General features: G+C 57.5%; 5 protein-coding genes across 5 annotated transcripts; 4 read left to right on the top strand and 1 right to left on the bottom strand.

Annotated features, from left to right (window-relative positions):
• Window positions 1–3: 3 nt before the first annotated feature.
• B0H18DRAFT_884969 (SCA7, zinc-binding domain-containing protein) lies at window positions 4–1,178 on the top strand (the record flags this gene model as incomplete). The annotated part of the gene is made up of 2 exons (XM_048041055.1): window positions 4–244; window positions 373–1,178. The coding sequence occupies 2 exons, from the start codon at window positions 4–6 to the stop codon at window positions 1,176–1,178; spliced, it is 1,047 nt and encodes a 348-aa protein (XP_047887647.1).
• A 491-nt stretch (window positions 1,179–1,669) lies between these two features.
• Window positions 1,670–2,200, top strand: B0H18DRAFT_958894 (Mss4-like protein; the record flags this gene model as incomplete). Its single annotated transcript, XM_048042750.1, has 3 exons — window positions 1,670–1,777; window positions 1,837–2,116; window positions 2,169–2,200. 3 exons carry the CDS (start codon window positions 1,670–1,672, stop codon window positions 2,198–2,200), a joined length of 420 nt encoding a protein of 139 aa, XP_047887646.1.
• A 294-nt stretch (window positions 2,201–2,494) lies between these two features.
• On the bottom strand, window positions 2,495–4,997 carry B0H18DRAFT_1038662 (uncharacterized protein). Its single transcript, XM_048030462.1, has 5 exons — window positions 4,505–4,997; window positions 4,080–4,440; window positions 3,018–4,029; window positions 2,686–2,948; window positions 2,495–2,630 (listed from the first exon to the last, which is right to left on the bottom strand). The coding sequence occupies exons 1-4, from the start codon at window positions 4,728–4,730 to the stop codon at window positions 2,859–2,861; spliced, it is 1,689 nt and encodes a 562-aa protein (XP_047887645.1). The 5' UTR covers window positions 4,731–4,997; the 3' UTR covers window positions 2,495–2,630; window positions 2,686–2,858.
• A 72-nt stretch (window positions 4,998–5,069) lies between these two features.
• On the top strand, window positions 5,070–6,092 carry B0H18DRAFT_1038658 (uncharacterized protein). Its single transcript, XM_048030461.1, has 3 exons — window positions 5,070–5,424; window positions 5,471–5,617; window positions 5,678–6,092. The coding sequence occupies exons 2-3, from the start codon at window positions 5,495–5,497 to the stop codon at window positions 5,759–5,761; spliced, it is 207 nt and encodes a 68-aa protein (XP_047887644.1). The 5' UTR covers window positions 5,070–5,424; window positions 5,471–5,494; the 3' UTR covers window positions 5,762–6,092.
• Window positions 6,093–8,552: 2,460 nt separating this feature from the next.
• On the top strand, window positions 8,553–9,664 carry B0H18DRAFT_1038649 (uncharacterized protein). The gene is made up of 2 exons (XM_048030460.1): window positions 8,553–8,573; window positions 8,630–9,664. The coding sequence occupies exon 2, from the start codon at window positions 8,879–8,881 to the stop codon at window positions 9,557–9,559; it is 681 nt and encodes a 226-aa protein (XP_047887643.1). The 5' UTR covers window positions 8,553–8,573; window positions 8,630–8,878; the 3' UTR covers window positions 9,560–9,664.
• The last annotated feature ends 3,214 nt before the right edge of the window (window positions 9,665–12,878 follow it).

Genomic DNA, 12,878 nt, shown 5'->3' with positions numbered 1-12,878 from the left:
GCCATGGCCCTCAAGCTCAGGCCCACCCACTCCCCCGAGCCGCCCCCGTTCTCGTGGGACACCCTCTCCGCAATGCCCTCGCCGCCGTCTGACACCGACGCACCCGCCTCGCCGCCGATTCCCTGGCTGTCAGCACCTGACATGAAGGTCTTCGGTGCAGAGCCGCTCAAGCCCGAGATTGGCTTCGTCAAATGCAGGGACTGCGCCAAACCCGTCCTCCGGAGTGCAGTCGAGGCCCATGCCGGTGAGTCAAACGCGATCTATCGAGTGACGACCAGAATAGTGGAAGAGGAGGTGTTTGGCTGCTGCTGCACTGCTTCGGTGTCAGATGCATCCCACGATTCGCGCGTGCTAATCATGCCGTCCTCGTAGTCAACTGCGCTAAGCTCCGTGCCGCGATGAAGAAGAGCGGGAAGGGAAAGGAGGTCGAAGCCTCAAAGGGCAAGAAACGCAAGGCAGAGGACGAGGAGCCCACCCCCGAAGATCCCTCCGCTCCCAAAAAGAAGAAACCTGCCACCAAAGTTACCAAGGGCCGCTTCAAGGGCCCCGTCGACTACGACAAGCAGTGTGGTGTCATCAACGACAAGGGACTTCCTTGCTCACGCTCCCTCACCTGCAAGTCCCATGCCATGGGCGCCAAACGCTCGGTCCAGGGCCGCTCAAAGCCCTACGACGAGCTCCTCCTAGAATGGAATCGGCAGAACAATCCGAACTTCGTCGAGCCGGTCAAGAAGGAGAGCAAGGAGCAGCGCAAAGAGCGGAAAGAGAAAGAGAAGGCAGATAAAAAGCGCCAGGCATTAGAGGCCGCCGCCGCCGCTGGCGTGGACCTCACAAAGAAAGGTGCGATCGCCGCGGTCACAGGTGCGGCCACGAAGAAGAGCAAGAAGGGAACAGCGGCTGCAACTGCTGCGGGAGCCGTCGCGGGGGCCACTGTCGCTGGCCAAGACGACGGCTACGAGAACCTGGACGAGCTCGACTCCGAAGCGGAGGTCGACTCACTCATACACGCCGTTCGCGCCGCACAGAATAGCGGTCTGATCGGCGTCCCTCTCGCTGTCCCCTGCGACGCCGGCTCCTGGTTCGTTGCGCGGAGGGAACGCTTACGCAGTTGTCATCAGCTTATGGCCAGCGCGTTGATGCCACACTCCGTCGGTCCAGGTGGTGCACGACTGGCATGACAATATCTTCGTGCGTGACTTGCTGGAATTGTCTCCACATCTTTGCTCCCCATACCCATTCACTTAATGATACCACACGTTTACTACTTAATTCTCGCCGCCACATTCTAGCCAGTTGACTCGGAGCTTGTACGATAACACAGTGCCGTTTACTCCTATCACGACATGACATCCTGACCCGACAAGCAAGCAAATTAACGCCTATGTACAGTTGTACGTATGTTACGCTCGATCCAAACGACTTGAAGAATGCGCTTCACAGTGATGTCTCGTCTCGATCACACTGACATCATCACCACCCCGTGGCCCCACCATACCTCGTCTCCACACAAGATGAAATATATAGCGTCTCCAAGCGTCGGTCCTGTGTCTGCTGAATGTCGACGTTCCTCGCGCGAGCATTCCTCAAGGCATCTGCGCGTACCTTTCAGCCTCGGCTTCAAGTCCCCTACCCAGCACATCGCAGATTTAGCCGTACAACTCGACTAGCCATGCCGACATACAACGGAGGGTGCTACTGCGGTAATATCCGCTACGAACTCAATCTCGAGTCCCCAGATCAGGCACGCATGAGTGTCTGCCACTGTACGAACTGCAAGGTGCGGTCTTCCTTCCTCGCGAGGCCCGATCCCATGAGGTTGACCGACACGCTCCCCAGAAATTCACCGGCTCCGCATTCGGTGTCACCGCCAAGGTCCCCGAGTCCGCCTACCGCGTGACGAAGGGCCGGACGACGCACCACGTCGGGGACAACGGCTCCGGCACGCAGCTCACGCGCGAGTTCTGCGGCGCGTGCGGGTCGGGCGTCCTCGAGTACGGCGCGCACGCAGGAGAGAACGTCTACCTGTTCTACGGCAGCCTTGACGAGCCCGATGCACTCCCGCCGAAGGGCGAGTTCTTCTGCAAGGAACGCGCGGGGTGGTTGCCTGAGATACCGGGTGAGCAATGAGTTGGAAGAGGCTGACCTCGGAGGCTGAAAGCATTGGTTAGGTTTATTTCACAAATGGGAGATCAAGGAGTGAACAAGGGTGGAAGTAGTAGGAACCTCGATCGTCTGTAGTATTGTCTCAACTTGAAGCCTAGTCCTCCTGGTGTACTTAGCATATCTCCGACGACGACACACGTCACACTGCGCCGACGGACGGGCTATAGTAATTCGCTTCTACTTAGGCATCAAGGCACTCGTGCAATCGTCTCTCTCATGGGTTGCCGCCAGGCCGTAAATCTCGGTGCTCGTCATTAGGTTCGGATTCACGCAATTACACGGGCCTTGTCTGCGGCTTGAGCACTCTCAAGTGGTCCCTGGGATATGCTCTCCGGGCTACTGGTATCACGATACAATTCGGATCAAGCCTGAGACTATACATACACGTAGTTTGGACAGATGAAAGGATCACCCGTGTCGCATCTTCATACTGCTATCGTCTTGCAGGAGAAGTTGGTTGGACGTGCCTGTGTAGACAATCGGTCCGTCACTGTGATCCAGAAAGATTATCTCATAACGAACCTAATACCTCGGTGTCAAGTCCTTCGCATCTGGTTTGCGCACAGCGCACGCGCCGCTGCTCTCATTCAACCCAGTGTAGTCCTTCGAGCACTCAACGGACAGTACTATAGTAAGTAACTTAATAACGCGCAGCGATCTTCCTAACGGAGCGACCGCAAATTAGCAAATGAACATCAAAATCTCTCGTCCTCTAATGGTAGACACCGCGGCTCGTGGTCATCCATATGGTTCCAGGGTGTACCCTGCGGTACATAACAATACTCCTGTATACATACGGGAAGGCGTGAGCAGAGAAGCAGCTAAGCAGCTAAGTGAAAGAACCGATGACTCACATTCACTCCGCAAGCGGGATGACACTGTATCCACACAGGCCAATCCAACCACTCGGTCAACGCGTCGAACTCGCCGCTCCACTTCCCTAGCAAGCGCGCTGCGACCTCCGCGTCCTTGGCCTCCACGTCAAACGCATCCACCCACGCCCCAATATATACTCTGCAGATCTCGTGGAGCACCTCCTCCACAGCGCGGTACAGCAAATACTCCTGCTTTGTAAACTTCGACACAGGCAAGCTTTCCGTGAACCGCGCCGCGCACCCGTGCGCGATGTCCGCGAACCATTCCAGCGTGCCGATGGCGCCGCGGTGCATGTACGGGACGAGCGACACAATGAGCTGCTTGCGCACCGCAGCCGCCTGCGCCGACGCGTTCACCACCGACTGGTGCAGCAGGTACTGCAGATACGGCAGCCTATCCGCGAACCTGTCCTCGATGACGCGCGCGAGGTCTACCCAGTCCACACCGCTTCTGGCTCCTGGTTCACGCGCGGCCATCTCAGCGACGTCTGCGCGCACGCGGGCGACGTCCTCGCGAGAGGCATTCCCGGCATTGTACTCGTTTCGCGTCAAGGAGCGCCGCGCCTCGACAAGCGAGGTTAGGGATGGGTCGAAGAAGGTGATGAGCGTGGAGGGGTCGGGGTGCGCGCGCAACTCGCCGGGGAAGTTGTTGTGCCACGTCCCGGCGCGTTTGGCTTCCCAGCCGGTGAAGGGTAGGGTACCTTTCCAGCCAGGAGGCGGGATTAGCGGAGGGAGGCCCGCCAGACCCAGGCTGTCGGGTGCTTCTAGACTGTCATCTTGGTATTCTGTTCTGCGTAGGCCATGGAAAGTGGCTTCTGGATCTGAGCTATTATGTCTGGAGGAGTCGTAGCTAGAATTCCGAGGCTCCGTTTCGGGAGGAGCAACGTAGTCTGGTTTTCCCGGAGGATGAGGAAGGTTTAAGTAACCGCTGATCGCTGGCACAGCGGAGACGAGCTCCAGACCGTCTGAGAAGTCACAATACATGATTTCGCTGAAAGTCAATCGGTCAGACAAGGCCATCCAGAAGGGAAGACCGCGCACAAGTCGAATTCCATCCTGATGAATCCATCAACTCCATACTGCTTCCCCCACGCGCATCCGTCCTTGATACGCTCTAGCTCACCCCACCAGCCCTGATGCTTGTGCTTGAGCTCGCCGAAGAAGAGTAAGTCCTGCGTATCGACAACGCCCTCGACTTTGTTGGCGCTGCACCCGTCAAAGTAAAGAAGCGTGAGTTCGCGCGTAGTCTTGAAGGTGAACAGGGTGCCATTCGGGCCTCTCGCGAAGATGATCGAGTGCTCAGGGTCGAAGGCGATCCAATCCTGGGCGGGGGACTCTGTCTTTGGCCGGCCGTGGTAGAGCAGCGTGCCCAGAGGGATGGTTGTGCGGACGATGGCATGCCCTGCGTAGCGAGTCAGTTCTACTTCATGTCCGACTCGAAGATAACTCATGACTTCGCAACATACCTCGCGGGTGCTTCGAGTTCGCCTTCATCTGCATTAGACCAGCCAAGGACTGGAAGATGAGGTTGCCCGTCGCATCCTCGTTCGGCCGCTCGTCCCATGGTCGGGATGACCATGACTGGTCCACGCTAGCGGGTACTGTGAGAAGCTGCTGTTGAGATGCATTGACTACCAATGCATCAACTATCAGTGCGAGACTCAAGATGGCAAGCCTTGTTGCCCAGCGCATCCTGGGGAGAAAAGTAGATGAGAACAGAGCGTAGAGCACAGCACTGGCATGACGGAGGAGTCGCAATGTGAATGAATCGACCCGGGCCGCTAGTGAGTCAGGTTGGGCCGATAAGCCTGAGAGTCTGCGCACTGACACTGAGAGATCGCAGTAAATTGCAGTCTCCAGGAACACTGGCAGGCATCAGCGGCGTAAAGGCCTGAATGGAGATGCGACAAGTCTACCTCCCAGACCTACTACTTGCGACATGTAGCTCCAGGAATAGACATGGCCCAGTAAGGCAGGCGACCTGCCGTAACGGGCAAGGCCTCTATCTGCGCGCTAACGACTTCACCCCAGGTCCGCCACCACTGTCTTGCAGGGGATGTTCGTATGACCCCAAGGACGTGCATCTGACAGTCAATTGGCCCGCTACTGTGATTCAGAAAGATCACCTCCTGACACGCCTAATACCTCTAATACCTCGGTATCAAGTCCTTCGCATCTGGTTTGTGCGCAACGCACGCGCCCGGGCCGCTGCTCTCATTCAGCCCAGTGTGGTCCTCCGAGTACTCAACGCCTAGTGTCTTTGCTGTTGTCAAGGGTGTATGTGACGCGAAACTACGACCCGGCAGAATATCGCGTAGGCTGGCCACGGGTGAACGACGCCGCGTCATTCTCCGCTAAGGTTCAAGTTCGCCGGAACATCTCGAAGCTGCCCATGAAACAGATTTAGGGTGTGTGTGCGGTTGTGGGCTTACGTGTATTGGTTCGCGCACTGATGCATGGCCTTTTTCTTTCACCGGCTCCGTATAGGTGCTGGCATAACTGACTTCTTCTACAATTGGGGAGGGGATGGGCTGGCGTTGGCACCTGAGGTTGAGCACAGCCTGAAGATGCCTTATATCAGGTGAGTTTCGCGTCGCTGAGGCGTGCATCCGAACCGTGGCTGACTCGGCATCGTTCCGAGGCGGTGGAGCCTACAATTTGATGCGTCCGGTACCTTCTTCCTCAAGGAGGCAGCTCGCCATGGTGTCCCGGCCATCACATAGCCCGATGACCAACAACAGCGAGAATTGCGGAGGCACTCTCATAACAGAGTGACACCCGTCTACGCCCGATACCTGACTGATGTGATCGGCTATTGGAAGACACAAGGTGTCGAGATCACGGATGTCTCGCCCATGAAGTGAGGATCTGTGTTGACCCGCCTCTGTACTTCCCGTTGATCCATTCTCTTTCCAAGCAAGCCTGAAGACAACCTCGAGGATGGCGACCCTGCCACACTTTGTGGACAAGAAGGCATGTAGGTTGTTTCAGAACAGCGAACAGTGCTGGTGATAGCCCTTGCCGCGACTCTGAAGGCGGTAGGACTGCACCGAGGTCATCGCAGACGTCGTCCTCTACAGGCAAGAATCTCCACCTTGTCCTACCCTGTGCGAGACTCACTTCGCGCCTCACCTAGGCACATACATAGTCGACGCGCGAATACAGTTGAACGACACCGTTCCAGGTCCCTCTGTACGAACGCGCATCACCAGTACGGCTTCCGGGTCGCGAACGCTACTCGGGAGTAGTAGGTATTCGAGGAAGGCCGTAACCTCAGTTGTGGGGTGCCGACCAGGTTTACTGTGAGTGCAGAGGATATTCCGGAAGGACTTCTATCTGAGGACTGTCATGGCAGGCTACAGTGCAGTGAATGAGATGACCCGCTCGCCGCGATTCATCAGGAAAACCCTACTTTCGGAATAACAACGAATGATGTATTATTACTGCGAAAAATGAGTAATTGTGGCCATTCTCTTGTTCGCTGTAGTAGTGCTTTATTCGCTATGGTCCGGAGGTCGACCTACGAATAACAGGATATTGTGCCGAATACAGTCGTGTTAGGGGCAGGGTTCCTCACTATTATATGAATCATTGTCTTTATTCTTGATGTTCGCAGCACATTCTGCACAGACGCATAGGTACGAGAAAACATGAGATGCATTATAATCTACTGTCGGCGATCCAATACAATACACCCAGCGGAATTCGTACTCGTGATATACCAAGATCAATCCCTATTGTACCCATACCCACCTGTATACAGGCCCGCCAGAGCGGGTAAGAGTCTTGCGTGGGTGGAGGGGATTGCCGGAGCATCGGCAAGAGTGGGGGTGGGACAAATGGGCGCCGAATGAGTGGACAGGCGAGTGGGCGCGTGAGAGCGCCAGCAAGAGAAAGCATAGCGAAGAAGCACGGACAAGAGTGGGTGGACGGCTTGATGGACTAGCGAGCGAATGTACGAGCAAGAGGGGCCTGGGCAAGAGGGTGTGCGAGCGAGAGGGTGTGCGAGCGAGAGGGTGTGCGAGCGAGAGGTGACGCGGGCGAGACGTTGCGCAGGTGAGGGTGCGCGGGCGAGAGGGTGCGCAGGCGAGATGATGTAGGAGCATGTGACAGAGCGAGAATATACAGGCATGTGAGAGCAGTGAGAGGAGGCGGCCAGGCGAGAGCCAGTGGGTGAGCCAGAGAGCCGACGAGCCACCGAATGAGCATGTCAAACCATAGATGGGCGAGCACACGGGCGGGCGAGAGGATAAGTGCATGAAGGATCAAGCCATTAAGACAATGCTCGAGAGTGAGGTCGAGAGGACGCGCGAGAGCGAGACAGTGAGGGAACAAGAAGCCGAGAGAGTGAGCACGCAAGAGGGTAGAAGGCTGAAAACACGAGAGAGAGTATGCGGGCGAGGTAAGGCAGGCGAGAGAACAGGCCCCCTTTGGCAGACATACAGGAGGGCGGACAGAGTCGGATGTGAGAGCAAGTATGCAAGAGGGGGCGACTCTGACCAGGCGGCGGCGTTACAGACGGCAGGTGGGCGAGCGGGCGAACAGGCGAGCATGCAAGAGGGCAAATGGGTGGACAAGCTTGCGGCTGGTGAGCGAACGAGAAGGTCACCGCATCTGCTCACATGCCCGCCTCCCGTTCGTCGGCTGTGCTTGCGCCCCGGACGGCGAGCACGACGTCTTCCCGAGGTGAGCAGACCGACCGGAGGTGAGCAAATAGCGACCGTCTGAGGCGCATACCAGTTGATAACGCGGCAGACGAGTGCTCATCAGTATCATCCTGTGCACAATAGCACATCGACTCACCTTCCACGACGTCCCCGAGCTGTCTCCGTATGTGCTGGCACTCAAGTCTCAAACGCGGAACCTGCGTAGCAACGCGGCAGACGAGTAGGGTCGCACGGTTAGCAGCCATCTCGATTTTGGATGGGTAACAATGCTTACCTGACGCTAGCACTCGGCCGAACACTCTCCCCGCCGAGGCACCCACCGTCCCGTCCACCCTGTTCGCTGGACGGCGATACGTCGTGTCTTTGTCGGTCGGGGACGCGAGCCGGGTCGACCGGCAGACCGCGGGAGGTGGCGAGTCCGGGACGACGAGAGAACCATACCGGACGGCGGCGAGGATCGAGGGCGGCGGCCGTCTAGTCTGTAGCAGACCGGACGGGATGTTTCGGACGGCGGTCTCGTACCATCGTTCTTGTCGGACGGCTCCGCACGCACGGCTGCTTGGCCAGCGCGGAGCGACCGCTCGACCGCTCAACCGCCGGACGGCGACCAGTCCCGACGTCGTTCGTCCGGTCGGGCATGTCCGAGCCCGCATGATCGTCCTGCGGCTTACCAGGGCCATGCGAGCGGTGCGTTCGAGTCGAAAGACACGGGAGAGACGAGGAATGGGGAGGGACGGGGAATGGCTTGTCGTCACTGCAACTTGACTGCAACTCGTGAGAAGTGCTAAGCGCCTCATCAGCCACGACACGTCACGCGCGCTCGCTGGACTTCGACTCTCCAGTCTCACATGCACACTCCGCCTTCACTGTCAGCCCGCTCCTCCCTGCCTGCTTTGCCCTCGCTTACCCGCCGCTGACCTTCAGTACACACAGGTGGACCCGTTCGCGGGAGACGGCGTGTACAACGGACCACTGATCAGGCCAAGATCGCGCTGTGCAACGACCCCCAGCGACGCGCTAAGAGCGTCGCTGGAGGCCTCGCGAAGGGTTAAGATGCAGGGAGGAACGCGGGTCGCGGCCAGCAGGGCCAGTGAGTCGGGTGAGCACCCCGCTTTTCACCTCGACTCCGGGAATGCCCACCAAGGATGAGTTGACGGAGCCTAACACCGTGACATGACGGAGACAGCCCCGGCGCATGTTTGCCCAACAAGTGCAAGTACCTACGGATACGGCGCGCGCTGGTACGACATCGGCCAGCTCGCCGCACACCAGTATGATGTGCCCAAGCCCGGTACAACACAGCCCATCGAGCAGGACCGCGATGAGCAACAGCCTGCCAGGCACTCAGCGCGGCGTGCAAAAGCCCACCGAGCATCAGCGCGCGTAGGCTTGCTGAGGAAGGGCACGCCACGACGTCATCTTACTGGTTTGTCTGCTAATTCGCTGGCTCGCGCGCTGACTCGGTCACCCGTTCTCGCCCTCACCCTCTCTCCAGCTCGTCCACCCGCTATTCCACTCGCCCGCCGCCCCCCTCGTCTGTTGTCGAACTCCCTGTCGCTCCCCTTCGCCGCTGTCCTGCTCGCCCACCATCTCGCTATATCCGTCGTCCCTCACACTTGTCTTCCTCTCACCTGTTATCCCCCTCGCCGTCCTGCTTACCCACCATTCCGCTTACCTGCCATTCCGCCTGCCTGCTGTCCCGCTCGCCCGCCGTCTCGCTTGCCTATGCGGATCTTGTATCTGCTGTGGCGGATTTGTACCCGGGTGGGTACGTGCATGGGTCGAGCCTGGGATATGCATAGGTATACCTGTGCTCGGCCACAGGTGAATGACTCCTGTAGTACCAACTTGTAATGATGTAGTCTAGACCCTTGAGCTCAATACTATGCAGTCCACGATGTTATAGACAATATGTACCCAGTGATACGAATATATGCAAATTATTGCACATGCGAGAAACAAGTACTGACTTCGGAATAATACTCGCGAATACGAGAGGTGTGATGCATTGGATTCATAATGGCAAAGTATTATTGAGTGTTCTGCCATGTTCCGTGTATTATCGACAATTTTAGAACATTACCACGAATTACGGAAAGAGGGTTTTCCTGATGTTGGCCGGGGAGAGCAGTACGACCCATGCCCGTCTTGTCTAACAATGCCGGCTCCTGTGCAGCCAACAACTCGACCTGCCGGGACGACGGTGATACTACTTCGACAAGTTAAGCGCATTACCTCTGACTGTCTATCGGGAAAGAATCATCTACCATGCCAGTTTCAACGACCCGCACTACTGCGACCTCAAGCTGACGAAGCGCTTCTCAGTGCTGAAGCACTTCACCAAGGCGGCCACAGTCGACGCTGTGTTCCGTACGGCCATCGCTGGCACAGACGCGTCCGAGGCAAGCTAGCGCCGATCCCTTCTTGACCTCGCACCACCATCATCTCCCTTTAGCGCCCGCGCTATCGGCACCCATCTGCCCTTTCTCTCGCCCGTCCCATCCTCACTCAGTGTCAAGACTCGCCCAACTCGACCCCACACTCCTTTCTTCCCTATATCGACCAACTCGATAACGAATCGGGACCGCGGACGACCTCAAAAAACCGATCGCGGGTTGCAGACCCGATCCCCTTCCTGTCCCATCGATCCCGCTCCCGCTACGCCAGGCCTGAGCTTGCCCCTCGCTACATGAAAACTGCCACTGCTGGGGAGGAGGTCTCCGCAATTACACAGCACCCACAGCCAAGCAGGGCGAGGACTGGATCATGTCGGCGGGCCCCCGACTCGCTTAAAAATCCTTCGACACAAACGATGCCGTTGGGGGGAGTCGTTCTCGGCGCCGCCCTCGTTGGTTGACACCAGCCCTGGGGGTTTTGAGCGTGCTATACATTGGGCTGCAAGCGGCATTGTGAAGGCGGACACGGTGCAGGGGGGGCGGGGGCTCTGGGAGCGCCCTTGGTGATGTGATGGATAAGCGCCTATTGTAACTACAGGCGCGCTCAACGCGCCTTCGCGGGGAGATTATGATGGTTAAGTGGCCCACCTTACGGGTCACTAGGGGATGATGAAGACCAGGACGATACCTACGACTGCCCACACCCCGACACGCCTTGGATGCAGGAGGGGCAGGGGCTGGGAGGGTGGTGAGGTCGCAGGGAGGCGGGGTTCTCGGGATCTGGGGATCCATGCCGCAACACGGTCTGCTCACGTCGGACATCCCTTATTATTGTTGCCCCGCTGACGTGACCGAAAAGAACACAAAAGCCACACAAAAACCCAACCGTGAGGTCGAGCAGTGGTATGCGAGGCCTCTGCGTCTATGAGATGTACGGGGGACTGTACAGTGGTCTAGGTAAGAAGGAGGAGGACGGACAAGACTCCGAACGACGTGGGAGAGCTTCGAAGATGTCGAAGACTGTTCGAAGACGGGGGCTAAGCCTCGGAGGTAGGAGGGAGGGTTTCGACAGACGTGTCGAACGAACGGTGACAAGAGAGGTGAGCGACGGCAGGGGAAGAAGTGTAGAGCCTCTCGGGGCAACTACGAGCTGGCGAACGTACTGGCGAACTGACTGACTGACTTCGAACGTACTGACTGACTGGCGAACTTGCTGACTTTCGAACGTACTGACTGGCTGACGAACCTCGCCGGCGCGAGGTGAGATTGAGAGGGTAAGGGGGTCTCTGAGATTCGAAGGGAACAAGTCCCAGAGTATATACAGGAAAATACGGTCCGAAGACCAAGAGAGCCAAGAGAAATAAGAAATGATGAATGAAAGTGATAAGGAAAGCAGCCAATCGGAGAATGTCACAACGCTCGACCCGGACCTACTAACACATGAGAGAATCCAACTCGGCCTTCCGCAGGTTCCGCATAACGGGCGACCGTCCCCGAACGGCGAAGGTCATAACCGGAGCCGGTGACAGTCCTCGAAGATATGAGACAGCTGCAGGAGTTCGCCTGACTTACACGAACATGCCGCACCTCGACCCAACTTCCGAAGCGTATGCTGCCCGCTACTACCGCCTCCTAGAGGTCCTCAAGACCGAGGGACTTGTCGAGCCGCGATACGATGCCAACAGTCCCGGAGAGTGGCTGGCTTGGGCTCACGGAGTCCGTTGGATGATCGTACGTGCCTCCGAACTTAGACTATCGTTCGAACCATCGAACCGACCTTCGAACAGCGATTCTTGTTCGAGTCCCGTAGCCGGGCCATCCTGCTGGCGAACGATACGCTTCCCGCTCCTAGGTCGTTCCCCGAGATCGACGAGTTGATGCGTTACCTCGACGAGGTCTTTCACCGCGATGGCAACCAGGGAGACATCCTAGGTTCGCCCTACCCTACTGTAACGTGGCTACGTTACATTCACGTAGTTACTAAATTAGGACATATAATGTATCTACGATCGCGTGCGTAGGCGCCGTCCCTTAAGGACGGCGCCAGCGAGTGTGGGAGTTCCAGTTCCTTTACACTCGTCACCGATACCGCACCACTCTGGAATAGAGACTGGGTGCAGCGTATCACGGCGTGAGTAAGGGGGCGTTACACTTTTTTACGCTCCTTCGAAAGCTCGAACTTCTACACAGAAGTGCGTGCGGTCGAATACGACGTTGAGAACGTCGAGCGGGATCTATCATAACAAAACATCACTCCATCACGGAGTACGACCGAACAGGCAGGCCGCTACCACAAAGAGATAGCCGCGGCCGCTTTCAAAAGAAAGCATCTCCGATGACGACCAATACGTCGTCACCAACTGCCCCGAAAGGCAACCCAAGTGATGAGGCCTCGACCAGTAAGGTCGAGACTTCAGCGCAACCACATGGGACCTCGTCGTCTCCTTCCACCAAGAAGGAGCGTGAGGACCTAGGGCCCGAAGAAGGGGTATCGAGCAGGAGGGCTCAGTCATCTCGACGAGCGACTTCTACCGATACGACCAACACACAGGATGCGCCTGCGAAGGAGCATTCTGCTGGATCGAGGACAGAACAGCACAAACCTCGATCCCGAGCTTCCAGTGCAACCGGTTCTCGAACAGGATCCCGTACGGGATCCCGTAAGGCGGCGAAAGTCTTGAGCGCACTTGACGACTTCAAGATATCGCTGGGCCAGCTCCGCGAGGAGTCTCGCCAGAATGCGGCCAACTTCGACGCGAAGTTGGCTGCAGTATTGG

Source organism: Fomitopsis serialis (assembly GCF_022376445.1).
Source record: "Fomitopsis serialis strain Sig1Antser10 chromosome Unknown B0H18scaffold_120, whole genome shotgun sequence".
Taxonomy (NCBI): Eukaryota; Fungi; Basidiomycota; class Agaricomycetes; order Polyporales; family Fomitopsidaceae; genus Fomitopsis; species Fomitopsis serialis.
This window is presented reverse-complemented; position numbering and strand designations above follow the sequence as displayed.

Bases quoted from the DNA above. Each gene is read 5' to 3' on its own strand.
- B0H18DRAFT_1038662 (XM_048030462.1), bottom strand. From the start codon at position 4,730: ATGCGCTGGGCAACAAGGCTTGCCATCTTGAGTCTCGCACTGATAGTT. The intron at 4,030-4,079 runs GTGCGCGGTCTT...ATTGACTTTCAG, and splicing joins ATCAGGATGGAATTCGACTT to CGAAATCATGTATTGTGACT. The intron at 2,949-3,017 runs GTGAGTCATCGG...GTATGTATACAG, and splicing joins ATCCCGCTTGCGGAGTGAAT to GAGTATTGTTATGTACCGCA.
- B0H18DRAFT_1038658 (XM_048030461.1), top strand. From the start codon at position 5,495: ATGGCCTTTTTCTTTCACCGGCTCCGTATAGGTGCTGGCATAACTGAC. The intron at 5,618-5,677 runs AGGTGAGTTTCG...GGCATCGTTCCG, and splicing joins GCCTGAAGATGCCTTATATC to AGGCGGTGGAGCCTACAATT.
- B0H18DRAFT_1038649 (XM_048030460.1), top strand. From the start codon at position 8,879: ATGACGGAGACAGCCCCGGCGCATGTTTGCCCAACAAGTGCAAGTACC.